At 43.2% G+C, this 21,041-nt stretch overlaps 1 protein-coding gene across 1 annotated transcript; it reads right to left on the reverse strand.

Annotated features, from left to right (window-relative positions):
- Positions 1 to 259: 259 nt before the first annotated feature.
- NOD1 (nucleotide-binding oligomerization domain containing 1) lies at positions 260 to 19,687 on the reverse strand. Its single transcript, XM_010020781.1, has 11 exons — positions 19,356 to 19,687; positions 17,269 to 17,443; positions 14,284 to 16,087; positions 12,127 to 12,210; positions 10,998 to 11,081; positions 8,995 to 9,078; positions 7,016 to 7,099; positions 4,894 to 4,977; positions 4,185 to 4,268; positions 2,024 to 2,107; positions 260 to 592 (listed from the first exon to the last, which is right to left on the reverse strand). Exons 1-11 carry the CDS (start codon positions 19,569 to 19,571, stop codon positions 520 to 522), a joined length of 2,856 nt encoding a protein of 951 aa, XP_010019083.1. The 5' UTR covers positions 19,572 to 19,687; the 3' UTR covers positions 260 to 519.
- Between the last annotated feature and the right edge of the window lie 1,354 nt (positions 19,688 to 21,041).

Genomic DNA, 21,041 nt, shown 5'->3' on the forward strand with positions numbered 1-21,041 from the left:
GTTGCAAAGATGGATACCATTCAACTATTATAGATGGATTATGTTTCCAGTAAAGCTGTTCATTTTCAGTTATGCAGCAGGTAATACTGTGAGCTCATGGAGTTTGTGCATCTTCTCCTCTTTTTTGCATATATATATATGTATGTGTGTGTATATTTATCTATATAAATAAGTTAGGGAATATTTACAACAGTGTACAGAATAAATCTAAACCTCAGTTATCAAAATGCATACACCTGCCAGTGGCTTTGGTCTGGTAACACTTTGCATTTCACCTTCAAAACACCATACAGACATTAATTATTTACCCAGCAGCTTCCCACTCACCAAAAGGATTAAGAATAACAGGCAGGATAAAGGATGGAGCTGAGGGAGAGCAGCACGTTCATAAAAAGGCAGCTAATCGTGCATCTCTCTCCTGCCATGAACGCTGCAGATTTATGCCTTTATAAACTCTGCAGCCCAAGTGTAGGAGTAGCCTTTGTAACACAAATCTTGTCGACATGGGAAAGTCCTCATTCAAAAGCAAATGATCCGTTCTTCATCTTCAAAAGCTTTGGCCTCTTCTTGGCTTATCAGGTTCCCGTTCAAACTGGAGGGGAAAAATAAAAGGGATGTGAGAGTAAGGTAGTGACTGCTGCCCATCTATTTCAATGGATGTATTTTTCTAAAGCTTTGGAGCAGACACCTCAGCTTTGCAAGGGCAGATGAGCTACATGCTTCTTGTGAGCACACAGCTGAGCACTGGCCTCAGACCAGCAGGAACAGCTCTGCTGTTCCCACTGCATATATGAGGAACTTCATCTTCAGAAATAAAACTGAACCAAGACCGAAACTTCACTGAACTGAAATCAGTGGTAGATACTCAGCTGTTTGCATTGCAGCAAGCAGCAGATAGCTGACAAAGGTTGTTACCATGCAGTGGGCTAGTTTAAAGAAACTGAAATAGTCTTCAGAGCATTTTGTGTCTTCCATAACAACATGGGACGAAAACTCTAAAGTGCTCGGGCATTAACAATGCGAAGACATTTACGGCAAAATTTTCAAGTCTGGCATCATAATCTACACTGATAGTTACAGCCCTGAAAATAAGCAGCCTGCGTAAGAGCTGAGATCTATTAAGCCATTTAGACTGAGGCAATTCTTGGGGTTAATGAACACCTCTGAAAATTCAGGCAAGAAATCAAGAGGCAGATTTCAGTCTGAAGATTCAGAACGACCCAAGTGGAACTTGATGCCTCTTCTGTAGACGAAAGTTGGCAGTGGCCTTTGAAAAAAGCATCTCTTCCACATCCCCAGGGAACCCACGAGTCAGATAGTGAGTCATCGTCTTCCGAAGCAGGAATTCAGTGTCCTTTCACTAAAACAAATATATACATTTAAAAATAACTTTCATGTTCAATAATAAAGCAGTGGTACTAAACCCAGCATTCTCCTATTGACTTCTGAGCTCCCTGAGGTGAGGGAAGGAATGTGGGATTTGGCTTTGTGCCTGACACTGCACATGCGTGACTCCGTGATGCCCACCTAATCTACAAGCAAATGTTACGAAAAGTTAATCTTCTTGTAGCTTAGCACTTTGAGTGTGTTTGGAGCATTGCCCAAAGAAAATCCGAGCACAAATTCCATGAACCACGTTAGTAATGCTAATTAAACAGAACCATCTCCTGCTTGTTGGGATTTAGCTCCTGAAAAGCATCAACATGTTCCAAAGTTTAAAAATAAATCAGGACAAGCAAGACTCGGTCTGTGAATTTAGGCCCATATTCTGCAAACACACACCCACATTCTGTGAACCAGTGGTACAGACAGATGTGAACTCACAAAACTGCGTGACATTCACAACACACGGGGAAGTGTTTCAGTGACAGAGACTTTTTACCTATTTGAAACCCACAGCTGGAACTACAACCCCTGCCTCACATAAACTGTGCTCTGATTTTTTTAGGCTGGAAAGAAGCAATGCCAGAAGTGTTTTAAAGGGAGAGTTGATGAAGTGAGCCTTTGAGGAAGGGATCTTTACCAGACTTCTCTAATAGCTGTGTTCTCCTTGAGAGCTTCACTGAGGTACTTCACCCCTTTGGCTGTAATCCGATTCTGGATAAGCCTAAAAAGCAAGCACTTCATGTCAAACGAACACACAAACTAGTTTACAGGACATGCACAACCTACACTCAGCTTGATGTCAAGGAGCAGAGCTGTCTGTTTGCCACACGACGATGGCCGTGATTCCTGCCTGCGAGGATGGCAAACACCCCACACGCGCTTTCAGAAACAGAGCTCAGGGTATTAGTCTTTTCCTTTGAATCTTGCTTGTGGTTGCATTCCAGAAATACTAAGCTTAATTACATAGCTGACAAACTTCTGCTAAGAATCATTTACTGCTGGTATAGGACTGTGATATTTGGACTCTCTGAGACACAAAAACTCATAGCTCTGGTTTCTTATTAAGAATGCTGTGAGACATAAGTGATGTACAGAAAATTCTGGGTACAGAACCTGTGTTAGCACAGTGATTTAGCAGTTATGATCTGCAGGTTGCCAAATCCTCCTCTCTTGTTTATCAGACCAGCAAGATCTCTGAAAAAATAAGGCACTGAATTTGACTCTGGTATGAGTAGGTGCAAGTCCCAGTGAAGCCACCTTAGCAGCTACAACATATGTCTTATCTGAGCTGAGGGAAAAATCCGATACAAGAAGACTCTCAAGTTGCACAGCTGATGGAAGCAGTAGGTAACTCTTAACGCTGCAGACTGCAGACCATCCCCCTAGCTAAAAATTAACAAAGCCCTCTCATCTGCACGAGTATAAAAGCACTCATCCCCCTAACCCAAGTCAGTACTTACCTTTCAGACTGCCATAGTATGCCCTGTAGCTGTACCTCTTCATGTGACTGGCTGCATGAATCCCACAGGATTCAAGAAAATTGGAATGAACTGAGCAATCTCTTAGCGGGGGAGAGAAGGAAGGAATCAGGGAGGCATTCCCATTAAAGGACTTTCTGCATTTGCTAAACTAATCAAAATGCAAAGGGATCCAGTAGGTGCTTTCAGCTACCTCTAATTGTACCTCAAGTCCAACTATCTATATGGGTCACTACCTTTGGGAGGCATCCATTGGTATAACCAACAAAGTAGGATATAAATTTGTCTCCTGGCAGAACCCCCAAGCCACAATAAGGGCACACATCTAGGATTACTAGGCCTGATTTGGATGGGGAAAGTTTTAATATGAATTCAAACCAAACTGCTCAGTGAAATGGTTCTGCAGCTCTGCACAAACAAATCAAGCCCTCCCCACCATTTTTTATCTTCAGGGTGATGGGCAGCAGAGCTTCTACTGGTTTCAGAAGAGCCTACAAATACCTGGCACCTCTGACAACCACCAGGCTTCCTAAGGGGTGAGAACAAGAGTTAATTCAGGGAACGCTAGAGTGCAGTTAGAAAAGTCTGTGCATGGCTTGTAAAGGGACTCCACTTACTATGTTCTCCTGATCACTTGGAATGAATGGATGGCCATTTGTTTCAGAGCCCACATGTGCCCAACTCCATCCATGGACAAATTCTTGTGAACCTCTGTGTTAGAACACCCAATGCTGTGTTTTCTTAGAAGTTTAACTAGTTTCTTTGGGATTGCTAGGAAGGATCTCTGGGGACTTCTTACAGACGAGTGAGTGTCTTGCATGAGCAAAAGTGCTAGCCCTAGAAGAAAACATCAAGCAAATGGGACATGTATTGAAGTGTCTGTCATGTAGGTTCTTGGTTGAAGAGTAAGAGTTGAGCTTGCTGCTTTCATAGTATGATGATAAACAGTAAGAATCATAATCAGGTTATTCTATTCTAGCTGTCTGCTTGGTTTTTCTTTTGTTTGGTTTTTGTCTGGTTTTGGTTTTTTATGAAACTTTTGTGTTTGAGGCCAGTGTTGTTCCCCAAAGGAAAGATAAAAATCAATTAGTAGTTTGAAAGTTACCAGGACACACAAACAGCTTCAACTTTTGCCTGTATGAAATCAGGTTCAGAATGCCAGACAGCAGCTTTATTAACTTTCCATTATAACTGTCTACAACCAGTCAGCTGCATCCAGACCATGCACAGAAAGCTTACTGTGACCTACATAGACTTGGAAAGTGAAGCTTTAATGCAGTGACTGCCAAAGAGCCTGTGCTTCTGTGGAATGTAACTCACCATAAATGCACCAATTTCTTGTTGACCTTCAGCATCTCTGCAAAACTCATTGCTGCCTCATCATCCAACTCATTTTTAGTCAACCTAAATGGGAGATAAAATGTTCACTTAGGATGTTGTCATTATTTTTCAGCCCCCTGTTTTACCAGCTTGTCTGTGACTTAGCTTTAGACAGCCCAAGGGGGGTGTGCTGCTCTTGCCCTGAGCAATATCTAAAGTCTGGACACAAAGAGATACTGAAGAGAAGCCCTAGAGGTAAAAGAAACAAAAGTATCAGATCTTCATTTCTTAGAGCAATGTCCTAATGATGTTCTAGTGGCCAAAAGGTGGAGGAGGTGTAGTGGAAAAATGCAAAGAGGTGGAGACAACACTGAAGAGGTGCAAAAACTGGGGACAAAGAACTTGACTTCATATGACGGAAGTGAGAGAAGATGGGGAAAGTGAGATGGAGGGAGCAGAGTGAAGCATGACACTGGGACATTGGAATGTGCCCTAGAGGACAGGCACTGCTGATCCATTACTCATGTCCACGTTCTTCCAAAGGGATACATCTTACAGCTTGTTGGTAGCGAAAGCATAGCAGATGAGGGGAGGGAGAGAAGGAGGTGGGGGGAGTAGGAGGAGGCAATGGGATTGAAGGAAATAAAACTACACTGCAGCTGTCTATGGAGAAAGAAGAAGAGGAGAATCAGACCACTCTGTCGGTTACCAGAAGATTTTCACGGAGTTGTTGTGTTGCATAGCTTCAGCAATGCTTTTGCCTCCCTCTGTTGTGATGCCATTGAATGCAAGACTGTGAAATAAAGATACAAATGTGTAAGACAAGGCATCACTTGGCCCTTCCACCACCAAATACTAGTGCATATCCTGGATGATCTACTTCCCAGTTGTACAGCTCAGCATTTGGGTGTTTCAAAGGCTCACATACTTTGCAAACTAGTAAGTCCTTACGAATGTTACCAGTGAGAACAGTTCACAGGCTGTGGCCTGAGCGCAGGTCTGTCGTGCAGGCTCTAAGACTTGCTCTCGGCAAGCTGCACTCTGGGGACTGAAAGCAGAGCGGCACCCAGTGGTTTTGAGAGTAAAGGCTTTTACAAGGACAAAGACTTGTGCTTAGCAGTACATGGGTTTTCACATGGATTTGTCAACCCAACTCCTCGTATAAACTGGGCATATTGTTCTTTAAGTCCTTCAGACACCTGAATACCTCATTTTTCTTCCAAACACACCACCTTCTGTTGTGCAGGGAGAGATGAGCTTGTAAATGCATGCTTTCCATTACAAACCACAAACATTTCTTAAGTCTGCCCTTCATTGTCTGAATAGACGTTGGCAAAATCATCCAGTTAAAATTATGCTCCAGGCTTTGAGAGTTCAAAAAGCATTTCCCCCCTCAAAAGCCAGGCCAGAACCTGAAAATAATGCAACGTCTCAAAAAAAAGGTAGAAAGGGGCATCAAGTAGGGCAATGGCACAAATATGTGTTAGCACAAGTCCCTCCTAGCTTCAGCTGAAACTGGATATTCTCAGTCCGCCATGGCTGAGCCTAAAAATGACAAATATGCTGAAGTAAACTCATGTAGTAGGGACTATCTTCCCTTAATCGTCTCATAAAGCTGCCACTGGTGCTAACTATGAATTCAAGTCATGAGGCAAGGTTAACCGCTGGAAGGTAAGAAATGAACCTGAGTGCAAGTACACTGCAGAGCAGAGGATTCAGCCTGCACAGGTGCCAGCAAAACCTAGGTCGAGCCAGCAGAGTTACTCCTCCTTATTCTTGCAAACATATTCATCAGCAGATTTGTTTCCGTGTGAGAATCACTCAGCTCTGGTTCAGGTTCAGAATGTTTTCTTTCACATCTGATGCGTCTGGATGGATTCTGCACTTACGGCTGCTTCAGACAGCTTTTAAGTTTAAATATATCCAGGTCACTGCACCTGGTCAGCTTTTAATTTTTTAAGCCCGATTCTCCACTCACAGAAAGGAAGACGAGGCACCAGCTCCAAAATCCCTGTACCCGAAGTGGCAGCAATAAGCTCTCCAGAGATCCCAAAACTAGTGCCATGTGCCACCTTGTGGGGAAACTGAAGAGCCTCGTCTGCTCCCTCACGGTGGAGGCCAATGGAACTGGGAGACAAATCGGCAGGATGACCATGAGCCCGCTGCGTGCACGGACTCCAAACCAGGCACCTTTAAATCCCCCGGCAGCGCTTGAAGTCTGGCGGGGGGTGGGCTGTTTCACGCTGCTGGCTTCTGCCTGTGCTCTGCTACCACCTTCACCCACGCTGGGGCTTCCCGAAAGCTGGTTTGAAATGAATCACTGACCTGCAGTGAGAACCACATCTCATGAGCACTGAATGTGTGGGGTCTTGGGTTACTGCAGTACGGGATGAGCCTGGATTGAAGAATGCCCAGGCCCATACCCAGCATCTTGTAAAAATTGCTTTGGTGAAAGTACATCTTCACAACAGAAGCTGTTAGCACTGAGCTCGCTGGGATCCTGATTCTGTGACAGCTGGTGTATCCTTCTGCTAAAGCTCCCAGCTCAAAATGGCACCCACTGACAACATGCTTTCCCAAATGCCAGCAACTCTGTGCAGCACGAGGGGAGGAGGCGCAGACAGAGGAAAGGATGCCAGCCCTGCAGTATTTTTAACTGGCTTAATGGTTGCACGGGGCTTTTTGATTCAATCTGGCCTCTTGCTTCCACAGAGAAGGCTGCAGTACCAGATGGCATTCCAAGCTAACACTTGGTGGGAAGAATCATTGCTCCGACGCACGATGGGACAGCCGGCACTACAACGAGCCGCCCGGCTCTGCTGGTGCTTTACCTCACGTTTGTTAACCTGGGGTGGTTCCTCAGGGCCTCTGCAAATGCCTTTGCTCCTTCATCTCCAACTTGATTACCCCACATCCTGGTGAAGAGAGGAAACCAGGAGATATCAGGTGTGCTGCCCTAGTGCCCCTCGGTGGTGCATTCTCCCCTTTTCTCTTCCCTCCCCTACCCCCTGATCACTTCACAGCCTTTCAGGCTTGTGAGAAACCTGGAAGGTACCTCCTGGCTGAGGCAGGCATGTTCCACTCCCTGCACAACACAGCGCCAGCCTCTGCTGACTCATCCGTGCCCCAAGGCTCCAGCACAGGAACAGCTCCAGGAGACAGCCTGCTGCAGGAGGACTGCTTTTGGCATCACCTTCCCGCATCGGGCAAACCCTCTGCAGCCCTGCACCGTTATGGGGTAAAGGAGTCTTGTGGTCCTGTACCATGAGCTGCCGTGAGACACAGGCCAAGTCCTCAATCCTGTAACTTTCCTGCTCAGCCTTTCCTCCCCCTCTCAAGCTCCCCTCCTCCTTCAGAATAGTCTGGCAAAATGGTTACAGTTCCTTCAGTGTTATACCCAAATGGTATCTCCGCTCTCACCAGTGGCCAGGAGAAAGATCAAAATCTCATGGGGACAGTAAAGACCCTGGGCTCTTCCACACATTTGTAAGGAATAGTATTTCCAATGGTAAAGCAATCCTTGGTAACACAAAGGGGTAAGGGCAGGTAACGTGGTAAAAGCTGCAGAGATTTGGTCAACATTTAATAGCAGTATCTGGTAAAATCTTTTCTATGCAGACCAACCACTTTGAAAATTCACCCTGGATTACGAGGCTTGAAAGCGCCTATGCTGAGGTAATAAGAGGGGTTTTTTACAGGGATCATGGCTTGATGACTCAGAGACACACTCAGCTTGATGGGTAATTAGTTGGCAGCTCTTTCAAAATCAATTGAGCTTTGTGGTACCTAAACAAATCCACTTCCAGTAAGTTCCCCAGAATTTCCTTGTCCTTGACAGTTTGTTAGGTAAATGCTGCATATATCTGTTTAAACAATACTGCCCAAGCTATCCTAAATCCATTTGGAGTGACCATTTCCTCCACAGGAGAAAATAGGAGTCCTTCACTGAAATTACAGCAAGTACAGAACAGCAGACCCAGCTATATGATAATGGCAGTGTGCTGCTGTTGACTATACTCGTGAAATGTTGTAGAACAACAAAATTAAAAGCTAAAACCCTGATTGTTCAAATCTGATTTTCATATTTCAGGTGGTTTTGTGACATTCACTATGGCCAAAAAGGTTTCAATTCCATGCATTCGAGTATTTGATTCTGAAAGAAATGTTCTCCTGTAGAGTGGAAGGAGAAACTGTGAGGTGCCAGCGGCAGGGGGGATAGATTGAAAAATAAATGAAAGCCTGAAGTCTAGCACCACTCCCGAGGAAGTGGTCAGGGAGCAAAGGTTTACTTGAGTACATCCAGACCTCTCTCCAATAATAGTAGAGTCTCCAGTTAGGGACTAGAGAGAAAGATGATGGGACTTCTGTTTTATTCTCTCACAGCTTTATCAGGACTTGGTGCAGAAGGTTTGCCAATTGTAACAATGACACTCCATAACTAGGTACATTACCAATAGTCACAAAACCAGCCAGACTTAAAAATGACCAAGTATCTCTAGAAAAGCTGTGCTGCCGCAAGGGAAGTGGTTATCTTTACATACTCTCCTCTTCCTAGTTTGTCTCTCCTTTAAGGTTCTGCGAGAACAGGGAAAAAACAAAACCCAAAGCAAACATTATGTGAACTGGAGAATAAAGCAGCTCTTCTTCTCCGAGTTGAAAACATGACTACACTTCTGCACTGGTTTGTTCTAATGCCACCACTGGGGAGGGGGGGGGAATAGCAGGAGAGAAGGTAAGACTAAAAGAAGGAATCCTACAGATGCATTGCCAAGATCAAGCCCTGAGCTCTGCTCTCCAGCACTGAACTTACCCAATTTCAAACATTGTCTTGCTCTTCTGGATGGCCTGGGCAAGGCACTTCCCCCCTTCACTGGTTATCTTGTTTGCTCCTATTCTGCACAAAATAGAAGAATTGATGAGGTACATCAGTTACAACTGTACAGTTATCAGAACACCACCTCAGAAAGCAATGCAAGTATTTAATGCTAATTAATTCTGGAGGCTAGCTGCAGTTATCAAAGGTTAACCTAGAGTACAAAAATACTGCAGTCATTTAACCTTTGATTAAAATACGTAATTTTATGTTGTCTTTTACACACTTTGCATGTCAGCCCTCCAAACCAGAAGTACAGAATCTTGGGTTTGGTGCTCAGTATGTCAGAAATGAGCTTTAGGAACCAATCCTCAAGACAAGGACCCCTGCCTAGTTTTTAATATAATTCATAATATCAGCAGTTGCTACAGAATACATGAATTACATCCAGCATGTTTCATTATGCCACAGGGAACAGAGCACCTGTTCCTTACTGTGTGGTTCTAGAAGAGACTGCAGCTGATAAGCACAGACTGCAATCATAGAATAGTCAGGGCTGGGAAGGACCTTAGGATCATCTAGTTCCAACCCCCGTGACATGCGCAAGGACACCTCACACTATACAATGTCGCCCAAGGCTCTGTCCAGCCTGGCCTTGAACACCTCCAGGGTTGGAGCATTCACAACTTCCTTGGGCAACCTATTCCAGTGCCTCACCACCCTCACTGTGAAGAACTTCTTCCTTACATCTAACCTAAAGTTCCCCTGTTTAAGTTTGAAGCCATTACCCCTTGTCCTGTCACTGCAATCCCTGATGAAGAGTCCCTCCCCAGCATCCTAACAAATTCAAATCTTTCTATTCTGAGCCTAGGCTATAGGTACTGGCATAGGTCGGTGCAACTGTGTCTCTGGCTGGCACTCTGCAGGAGCCCTGTTGGGTTTTTTTGGCCTATGTGCGGATATCAAATGGCTGGAGCTCAAGGAAGAGCTAAGCTTCAATTGCATATACACTGATGTAAAGAACGAACTAAATCCAAAAACCCTCAACCCACTACATTTACATAAAGTAAAACTGGCTTGTTTGACTGACTTCAGGCACATGAACATGTGCTCTACCTCGAAATAATCTCTGGGGTAACTATGCAGCCTGAAAATAACCATCTGCCAGAAAGGCTTTCCTGTGAAAGTTACATGAAATAAGCAAAGCACTGTGTCAAAGCACTGAAAGAACCAAAGTGCTCTCTGGTTTCAAAACTCTGCAAATATTTCAAGTGGGAAGGATGTGGCTGCTGGGGGCGGTGTTCAGAACTGGACCAGAACCCAAGAGTCCCTGGCTCCTGGTTTCTACATTCATACCAACTACAGCTGACATTGCTGTAGTTACCTCTGCTTTCTGCCATGGTCACAAATAAACCATTGGTTAATGACCATACTGACCTTTATGTCAAACTAGTGTTGTGTATGGCCACTCTTACTTGGGGAAGTTCCAGGAATTAAATGGAACAACTCACCAAGTGAATTCAGGGATTTCCAGAGTTGAAGTATGACACCAGCACAGCCTGATTCCAATGGCTCATAAAAGACAAGATAAAAAGAAGCTTGGTACTAAAGCCAAGTGAATTTGCTTACTGCAAGGGGCAGCAAGATTCATGCACCACTGGCCTCACTCAGGTGCTCAGACTGAATATAGGTAAAGAACAGGTCTTATACTCTCTTTTTGCTAGTTACTGTATTCTAGTAAAGACTTTGGATTATAGAATTATAGAATCATAGAACAGTTTGGGTTGAGACTTTCAAAGGTCATCTGGTCCAACCCCCTTGCAATGAGCAGGGTTTCACTTGCTGCCATTCACTGCTAGACGACTGTAAAAGAAGATACGACTTCGATCTAAGTTATATGTTATTTGTCATAATTTTTACCCTTTTTCCACTCTCCCGCCTGTTTCGAGTTGCTTTAATTAGGATACCGTAGAAAAAGAAAGGAAAAAAGTCCAACATACTTAACGTATTCAAGGCTTGAACACTCCTCAATTAGTTTGGCAACATATTTGGCTCCAACATCAGTGATTTGATTGTTGTATAAGCTTAAAGAAAAATCACATTGGTAAAAATAGGTTATTCCTGCCACTACTTTAATATTTACAACCTGAACATTCTATAATAACACATAGCATCTATCTTTTTTTGTATGCCTTTGTACACATTCACAGTTACTTGTATTTGATATACAATTCATATTGTGAAGGGCTGGATATAAAATAGAAGGAGACCAGACTCCAAATGATGGGAAAATATATAATTTTTTTAATAAATGGTGTCTCCAAGCACACAAAGCTTCCCTCTATTCCTGTATTAGTACAAAAATAATATTGCCAGAAAACACCAGAAGAATGTATTTTTGGTCTTTTAAAAGTCAGAAAATCCCCTTGCAAATATTACTAAAAATCAGATACCTGAGCAGATGTACTTACATTAGGGCACTGGAGGGAAAAGGCAGTTATTGCTATTCATATTTACTTTTCAAAAAGTCATTTTTACGTAGCTACTTAACCAGGAAGCAGGGAGTCAGAGCTAACATGCCTTCCAGCTTCAACTTGACTAAGAACTAATTAAGGTCTTAAAGAAATTGGTACCATGAACATCATGCTTTAAACTCCACGTTTCTGACACTAGTCTCTACCAAGGTGTATCTGCTTTGCACAGTTGAAATAAATCAGTTTACAGCAAACAGAAGTGTCTAGCTATGAAGCTCACACTGTTGCTCGTGCTCTGTCTCTCCCTCCTCCACAGCTAGCAGAAGGCTTTAGATATAAAACTAGCATTCCCACACAGTTCAGTAACCTGCCAGTGGGCTGCAGCATGTTACGGAAGGGCTTGCTGTCAGTGGAAGGCCACCCTATGGTGCGTGCAATGGGAGAGGAAGCCGTGGGCCTTTTCCCAGTGACCTGCTACAGGATGGCAGCTGAATCATTCCTGACACAAAATGCTGCTTCGCACATGTTCAGTAAATTAGTAAATGAGGAAGGTAACTGTGGTTTCCACCCCACCTTTGCAGCGTCGGTACTGTCAGCATGCCAGTTTTACTTTCTAGTATCAGTACCTAGTGGTTTGCTCCCAGTTGGTACGTACCCCAAGAAAGACACAATTTGGTACTTAGAGAGTTCTTCATACAAGATCCTTACTCCATGATCTGTGACCTGATTTACACTGAGCCTGGAATGAAAGGAACAAAAAGAAAGTTTGAATTGATACAGATTACAAGTGTTCATCACCCCCGAGTTAATGAATAGGTCTACACATAGAGGTCTCTGATATTTTAACAGGCCCTTATGCCACAAATTAAAAGCCATTAAGGGAAATGTGAGCTCAGTTTCATACAGCTCACTTTGAAACCAACAGAAAACAAAAGGCCCAAATCTCCAAGGTAATGCTCTGGAAGCTGTCCATAGAGCTGAAAACAACAAAATGTAGTAAGTCAGAAACCAGAAACAAACCCCTCAGCCTCCTCCCACACTTACTGTGATTGCAAGGAAGAAATTCTGCTTGACACCCTACCAAAACCAAGCTTTCCTAAGTACTCTTCCTGAAACCTTCACTTTGAGTACCTAGTGAAAGCCAGGCACCTTGGAAGCCACCACACATTCAGGCTTCACTGAATACGAAAAGTATTTCCTGGCCAGGAAATAGAACTGCAATCCCATGGGTATCCTACATGTTTCTAGTTTTATCGTACCAACTAGACAATGAAATAAATCAGTATCAGTCATTCACAGAGTACAAGTACTTCTTTTCACAGGTTTGGGTTGGGTTGGGTTTTTTTTCTTCTTGTTGTTGTTGTGTTGGTTTGGTTTTTGCTTCTCAAGCTTTTTCACCTTGCTGAAATGGACAGGCTCCCATGAAGCATTTCAATTGTGATGAATCACATTTTTCTGGGCAAAGCTGTCCCTGTAAAAACATTCTGACCAGCTTTAGTTTCTACACAAACTCAGAAGTCGAACATTCACGGCTCAGAGTCCCTTATTACCAAAAGCCTCACTGGCTATTGCTAGTTAGTAACTTGGTCACTTTAGCATGCACTAGCACACAGGAGAAATCAGGGCTGATTTCTACAGACCAGCACAGTCTGCTTCTTTGAAAGGGATGGTTAAGCTGATAGAAACAACATTTCCTGATTTGGAGAAATTCCTCATTTGAAATCAAAGTCCTAACATCAGAAGAGCCATAAAGACAAAAAGGCAGCCTAACAGACTGGTCTGGTGCTGGGGATGGTGTTAATATCACACTCTGTATGGGCATGATCATATGATAGGGACGAAGAATGAAAGTCTTCCCTTTCCTTCTATGTTTGTCTTACATACCTAAGCATTTCCCCCCCAGATTTCCTTATTGCTTTCTCTTGGGAGGTCAGCTAATTTGCAACTAACTGGAAAAAGTGTCACTTGTTCTGATTTAGTCCTAGAGGAAAACAAGGCAGAGCACAGCCAACCATGAGGAATGAATCCATTTATAAAAGCAAACAAACAAAAAACAAACAACCCCCTCCCCCTCAACAAACTCATGAAGCTGAAGGAGCTTTAAAAAAAGGTGTATTTGAAGTTTCTGGTCCTCTGCACCTAAATGTTTGGACGAACAAGGTATAACTACATGGCACAACCTCAAAGGACTACAGGTGGAACAATCTGGCCTGTGATGTTAGAAGTGGAGTTAGTTCTCCGTAATCACACCAAGCCATGTCCTCTCTCCACATCACCTCAGGGAAACACCACATCTAAAGACAACAGCTACATCCTTCATGGAGTACAACATGTTAGCTTTTATTCCGTGAAAGCCAGGCATCTTGGCAAGTTGTAAAAGCAAGAAATTCAGAGCTTTTGACCAAGGCTTATTGTGAACAGCAGATCCTCTCTTACCCTACATGACCAAGGACAAAGACAGGCTCAGGCAATCTTGAGGTAATGGAGGAAGCACTCCTGTGTCCTTTCTTTTCCCTTATGCACTTTCTCCCATAAAAATCCTCTTTTGAGGTGGAGCTAACTGAACCTACAGGTTTAAACAGTCCTGGCTTCTAAGGACTTCTTATCACCCTTTCCATTTGGGTTTCCAAATTCACAGCTTGTCCCTGGCTCCTGTGACTGGCTGAACAAAGAGTTCAGAAAATATGAAACTTTGATTTCCAGCAGCAGTAAGAATCCTCATCCTTCTCCACTTTGGAGATCAATTCCTCCAGCCCAGCAGTTTGTGTAATAAACTAAGAATAAGCAAAGACCTGCTTGCACAGGCTCCCACCTGATCACTGCAAGCTTGCTGAAACAAGGCAGCAGCTGCTTCACTCCGTAGTCATTGATGTTGTTGTTGTCCAGATCCAGAGCCAGGCGCTTTTGGAAGTGATGCACAACGAAGGAAATAGCACTGCAGTCAGCAGAGTAGGCATTGCAGTACGTGAGCTTGATGTAATTGGCGTGCATGCGTTTGGCAGCCAACTTCCCCACTTTCTCGCTCTGAGTCTCGTAGAGGCACCTCAGCATCCAAACAAAGTTGGGTTGGACCTGGATCTGATTGTAGTTTGGAAGCCTGGACCGAGTGAGGCCTTTCAGGTGGGATTTCATGCTCTCCCCAAGGTATGTGATGAGTATCTTCCTCTTCCTCTTAATGACTGCAGGCAAAACTAAATGTCTAAAGAGCTTCTGCTTGGATCTAGAAAGCAGGCCACAAAGAAACAGGTTGGTAAAATGAAAGTGTTCATTATTTCGGAAAGGATCCTCCCCTGCTAGTTGTTTCTTCAACCAAGGAATACGAAGGCAAGTAGGCTGGGCAGTCTCAGTGGAGGAACACTCATTGAAAAACCGAAGTAACTCCTTGGCACTCACTTTCTCTTCAATAACCAGGAACAAAGCTGTGAAAAAAGACTGAAGGGTTAGGTGCAAGAACTCGTAAGTGAACTGATCGTCACAGCCGCTGTAACCTTTAACTGTCCTAAGAAAGCCCAATTGCAAATCTCCTTCAGAGATGTTCACTGATGAGACCTCCTCCTGCTCAAAGATAAAGAGAGAGTTCTCCATCCCCTTATATGCCATTTTACCCAAAGCTAGAAGAGTTTCCTTTTGTGATCTGAACACCTCTGCTTGGCTCCTGGTGTTGTTCTTCAGCAAACTTGTTTTCAGAGACCGGTTCAGATGGACTTCAATCATGAGCAAAAATACATCTGTCAGTGTAACGGAACAGTCTGGAAGCTCATGGCTGTCAAACATGGAATGGAAGTGTTCATAGCATTTAAAAATAATCCAACAAAATAAAGGCACCGTACACAAACTGCAGAGATTGGGGTTAGCTTCCAGCTGGTTCAATACCAGTGTTCGTTGCCCCTCATCTTTGAAAAACACAGCAGTGTAGTCCTTCAGGTTATTGCTGGAGAAGCCACGAAGCAGCACTTTCTTTCTAATGATGTGTTTTTGGATCTCAGTTCCTGTCCTCGCTGTAAGAATTTTCTTGGATCCCTTAAGCAGTTTTCCTCTGAGAAGGCTTACCAGCAGCACCAGGGGGTGGACGGGTTCACTGGGTGAACACATCTCGGGCATGCTGCTGAGATCAAAGTTGTAATAGATCTCATCAAATCCATCAAATGTGAAAAGAACCGTATGAGGGAATCGCAAGATGTGATGGAACACCTCTGTGGGATCCTGGTCTGGGTAGCAATTATATTTGAAGAGTAGGTCTTTCAAACATACAGCTTCGTCTTCCTTAAAGCAACTAAACATCCTACATCGGAAACGGAAGAAAAACCTGGCCCCTATGTCCAGTTCTTTTCTGGCCCAAAGGCTTTGTATCTTTTGCAGCAAGATGGACTTTCCAATTCCTGCATCACCAAAGACATAAATGGTCTCTCCATCTTCATTAATTAGACCAACTGTGTCATCAAAAAGGGCTTCTAATTGACACACTTTGCCTAGGCTCTCATTGGTAAAACTGACCAGCTCCATAATACTGTTGGAGTAGATTTCTTCCAGCAGCATCTCTTCCCTCTGAGCATATGACATAACAAACTTGGAGTCCCGTCCCAGTTCATATCTGAGTTTCTGGCAATACCTGCTAACTAAAAAGACAGTGAACTATTATTAAAAAGACTATTATCAAAAAGCCTGTGTATACAATGAGCCACCTCTTTGGGAACTGAGAGGGGTAATAAGCAAATGTAATACTAATGCAAAATAGGTTCTTTGGCAGATTACTTGTATTTGTGCTGCCATTATCACTCTTCAGGTGCTAATGAAAGGTAATGTGTAGCCACCATTTCCTGAAAGCCAGTACTGACATTGCATTGGGTTAAGGGGCTGCCATTTTTCAGTTGAGACTCAAAGCCAAGACCCTGACACTTTGTCAAAGGCTGTTTTACTCTCTGCAAAAGCTTGTTGGTCACCGATTAGTTTTGGCATCTGCCTTTTCACTATATTTATATGCTACCTGAGAGTTCTATCAAGGAGGTGGTTATTCTTTCCTAAGTTGTTTTTAACTTTTATTACTGTAAATAGAAGGCATGCATTTTAGAAACCAGGTGCCAAGCATCTCAAAAGATTATTTTTTTTTACACATTGGTTTGTGTTTTTACTGCCACAGAAACTTTGCTTCAGATGGGACAAAGTAATTCTTGTATTTATATAGTATGAAAATATCTCTAAAGAGGAAAACATCTATTTCTGCAGTATTTTAACTCTGACTTTTGGTATAATTCGTTTAGGATCATAGAATAATTCAGGTTGGAAGGGACTTCAGGTGGTCTTCAGTCCTACTTCCTGCTCAGAGCAGGGTTATTTACGAGAACAGATGAGGTTACTCTGGGCTTTATCAAGTTGGATCTTGAAAACCTCCAAGTATGGAAACTGCGCAGCCTCTCTGGGCAACGTGCCTCTTTGCTTGACTGCCCTCATCCTGAAATACTGGCTAGTCCATTGCCAGAACATCACAGTATTGCTAATAAATTATAGTAGAGGCCTAGAAAATGCCACAGCTGGCACAAGATGGTTATGCCATTATGCTACATATCCACAAACAAACGCAGAAAGAGTTTGGCTTCAGCAAGACAGGATGTAACATATCAACATGACTGCTGTGTCTTACGGCGTGCCTTTTAATTACTCGGCTGCCACTGCTAGCAAGTACAGCATGCACTGCCTGTGCCTGCCTAGACTTTCCCACTCTCATGTCACCTGGTTAGAGCTTCCTACGTAGCAAGGTAGTTCTAAGGGAAGGAGTATAGATGCTTAGTATAGGTCTTACCTGGATCTGTATTTACCACAGGTTTACTACAAATGTTCTCTGAAGGCTCATAACCTATTTCATCCAGCCAAGGCTGAAGTTCATAGTAAGCTTCAGTGACTTTCTGCAGGACACAGATGAAATACTCCGAAACTTCTTCACCCTTGCTTTGAACCAAGTCTAGAATCTTGCGAACCTGAAGAAATACCACATGAAAGATCGTTGACACATAGCATTTTATTACAGGTACACTTGTAGACTACTTTAGGATCCTTTCTGGACTGGAACAGGGGACCAAAATCAGAACAGGTGCTTCAACAATGTGAATGCAAAATCGAGCTCTGAAGTTGAACTGCCATAAACCTCACTTGCTGTTTGTATTGGGATGATGCAAGAGAGTTGGCTCTGCAAGTTAAGGACTGAACTTTTACCTAAATCATATGCTAACCAGAAACAAAATGGATAAAAACTGCTCCTCAAGAAGGGACCCAAAGGATTTCCTCAGCCTGACTAGCTAGTGTATTTTAAATCCCATGCTGGTTAAGATTAAAAAAGGGTGGTTTCCCAGTGCCCCAAGTTCACCCTCTGGTTTCTAAGGAACTCCAGTCACATTCAGATTTACCTCAGGATCCAGCCAGATCCAAAGCAGGAAAGGCAGCTCTCTCTCTGGATCTTAATGCAGACCCCAAAACTTACGACTCTTCCTTTTAACACAGCAGCTCAGTTCTGCAGGCTCTCTCGCTACAATGCACTCGCTGCCTGCAACATTTACCAACACATTTACCTGGCTACCAGGCAGTGGCTGGAGAAGTTCAAGGCTAAGCCTCACCTCTGAATGCAAGGCAGGGCACGATCTCTGTGCAACTAGGACAGGGCAACCCTAGTACAAAACCCTCTTTTCAAGACACAGCAATCATCTGGCGACCCACTTTGAATGTCTGGATCCTCTTGCTAGAAATTAATGAAGAATTCAGTTCTAAACTAGACAAAGTGTTTATAGAGACTGCGGTCTTTTGTGAGCTTTAAGCAGGGTGAGGAACATGCAGCCCAGCATAAACACAGTATTTTTTTACAATTCGTATGCTCTAAAAAGCATTTTTATGCTTTTAAAAGTGTAACTTTATGCCTCCCAGAGAAGCTCCCCCAGACTCCAATTCACTTAAACTGCTGTGGCCTGCGGTCTCTGCTGAGACTCCTGACGCATGGCCTCCCCCTCGGCCTCGTTACGATCATGTATATTGTGCTGAACAGTAAGAAATGCAGATGATTATACGGTGTGCGTTTATCCAGCTTTGACCCTATACAGAGTGAGCACTGTGCCACCATCTCAACTTGCCACCAAGAATGATTACTTTATGAAAACCTGCACTGTCAGTGCAGTCCAAGGTCTTTGAATTTTCTGTGGTTTGTCTGCCTCTAACTGTGACACTATTCTGCAGCTGCATGGCTGGTTTCTCAGGGAAAGAAATTAGGGGTTTGTTTTAAGTCATGATGCAAAGAGCTACTGTGCACATGTGATAATTTTCTCCTATCAAAAGACCAAGAAATAGTTTTTGCTACTGATGTCCAAAGACAAATCAAGAACCCAAACGTGCCAGGATGTCTCAGTTTTCCACAGAGACATTCGCGAGGTACACACGTCTTTAAAGAGAAGGGAGGGTGTGCACATGGGCAGTCATTAACTTTTAAAATAGCAGTTCATTTCCAGCTCTGCTCCTCTAAAGCAGGACAATGTCCCATAGCATCCTGAAGCAGATTTTCCTTGCAGTGCTCTGCAAAATAATGAAGGCTTGTGTGTAGCAAGCTGTACTCAACAGCTGCTGTGGCCACATCTTATCAGAGGACAAAGCTGCAGCTAGTGGAGACAGAACAGCAATTATCACCCTGCTCATTTTGACAGCTGCCAATGGGCGTTACAAGCAGTGCCAGTCATGGTGTAAAGAGGTGTGCTGTGAATCCCCGTCCAGAAGGAATGGGGTGAGGAAACTCCAATATAACAAAGATTAGAAAAGACGCTAGATATGAAATTGCCAGATATACCCATAAACCCCCATCATAAGTTGAAAGCAACAAAAGGTTTACCCTGGCTAGTGAAATAGAAAGTTTACCTTATCTGCTTGAGTTGGAAATTGGACAACAATCTCTGCATCTTCAGTGGAGAAGTAGTCATTCTCAATCAAGTTGTCAATCAAACACTGTGTGTTTCGGATTCTACTGACCAAAAGTTCTCTGTAAACCTTCAGCAAAGCAATGAAGGATGGAGGACTTGCTCCTGGAGGTTTTTTCACAGAAATCTCAAAGTTAGCACAAAGTTGGCCTTCCATAGTTGAGATATCAAGAAGCTGCTCCACGCAGCCTCATCACTGTCCATGTGCAGTGAGAAGTCACCTTGGAGTTAACTTCGCGGAAACATGCAATCCGTCCTTTACATTACTGAGCCTGTAAAGAGTAATTGTATAGAACCTCAATTTAAACCTTATCCTGTGAAAATATAGCCTTTAATTTGCCATCAAAAAACACTCTGAAGTCCTGTGTAATATCATGGCCAACTTCAGTACGAGGTTTCTTCCTCAGGTAGTTCCATTTATTTGTTCAGGTTTTGGAAAGAAAATACCTACAGCAGGCAGTATCCCTTCTGTACCAGCACTTCACTGTAGCTTGCCTCAAACACCACTACTAGCATCTGCTTTATTAACTGCCTGTTCTTAGTGCATAATTTAGTATTTTTTATTAGCTTTTCATATTTCAATAGCAAAGCAGGGCATCTGTCCAAATATATCTGGGCAAGGAAGTAAACGGACTAAAACTGTATTGCATAGTAATTAATTTGGTAGGGGGGGCTTCATTTCTGCTAGCAATTCATTTTGCTTTTTCTGTGTTACAACAGCAGACCCTGTATAAAGTGTCGCCAATACGGTATCTGTCCCTGTAAGAGAGGCCTTGTGAAATCTTGACATAGTTTTAGCTAAACTAGGAAAAAGCATTTAGCTTCAGGACAAAAGGGTTGAGAGGCACTAGTGAGAAACTGTGAGAAAACCACTGATCAGACGTTTCTGATGTGAAACCCAAGACTAAAATGATGGTATCAGTGAAAATGATGCTGCTGATTTCAGAGCTAATACACCATTTAGGGCACAGAGCACTCCACACCTTCTAAAGCTATTGGTTCAGACAGCGTGTAAAGCATGGAAAATATAATTGGATGGGTTTGATTTGGTTAATCTTACCAAATTCAAGTGAGTAACCATAAAAGTTAAAAAGAGAGTTTTTCAGAATATGAAAAATGACAATGTTACCGAAAGAACTGAAATTAGGTGACTGTAAATATACAAGATCCCATCTCTAGTGATTCACACAAAAAATATGGACCTCTCCTTGAGCAGGAATTGCACAGAATAAGTGAATTCACAGACTCTTTCACAATGTGATGAACTAGACCTGGAAGATGGCATCACAATTCATGTTCACTACTGGACTGGGCATCCAATCACCTCCATCTTCACAAAGGGAAGAGATTGCACCCAATACAGCTTGGAATGAAGATATCAGTTTAAAGCCTGTGCAAAGACTTAGGCTTGAATACCTGACCTCAGCCCCTGTATGTACACCTAGAGACACAATGTGATCACTAACTCTGACAGCTGTGGGATCAGGAAACCCCCTCATTGCTGTAGAGATGTTGTTTAGAAACCATACTCTTAAGCACGAATGCTCTCTCTTTGTCTATAAATATATATGCTGTGTATGCTCTGGTTTTCTATACCAGCTCTTGGGAGCTCTTTTTAAATGGCCAT

Source organism: Nestor notabilis, unplaced genomic scaffold (assembly GCF_000696875.1).
Source record: "Nestor notabilis isolate BGI_N333 unplaced genomic scaffold, ASM69687v1 scaffold1338, whole genome shotgun sequence".
NCBI classification, from domain to species: Eukaryota; Metazoa; Chordata; class Aves; order Psittaciformes; family Psittacidae; genus Nestor; species Nestor notabilis.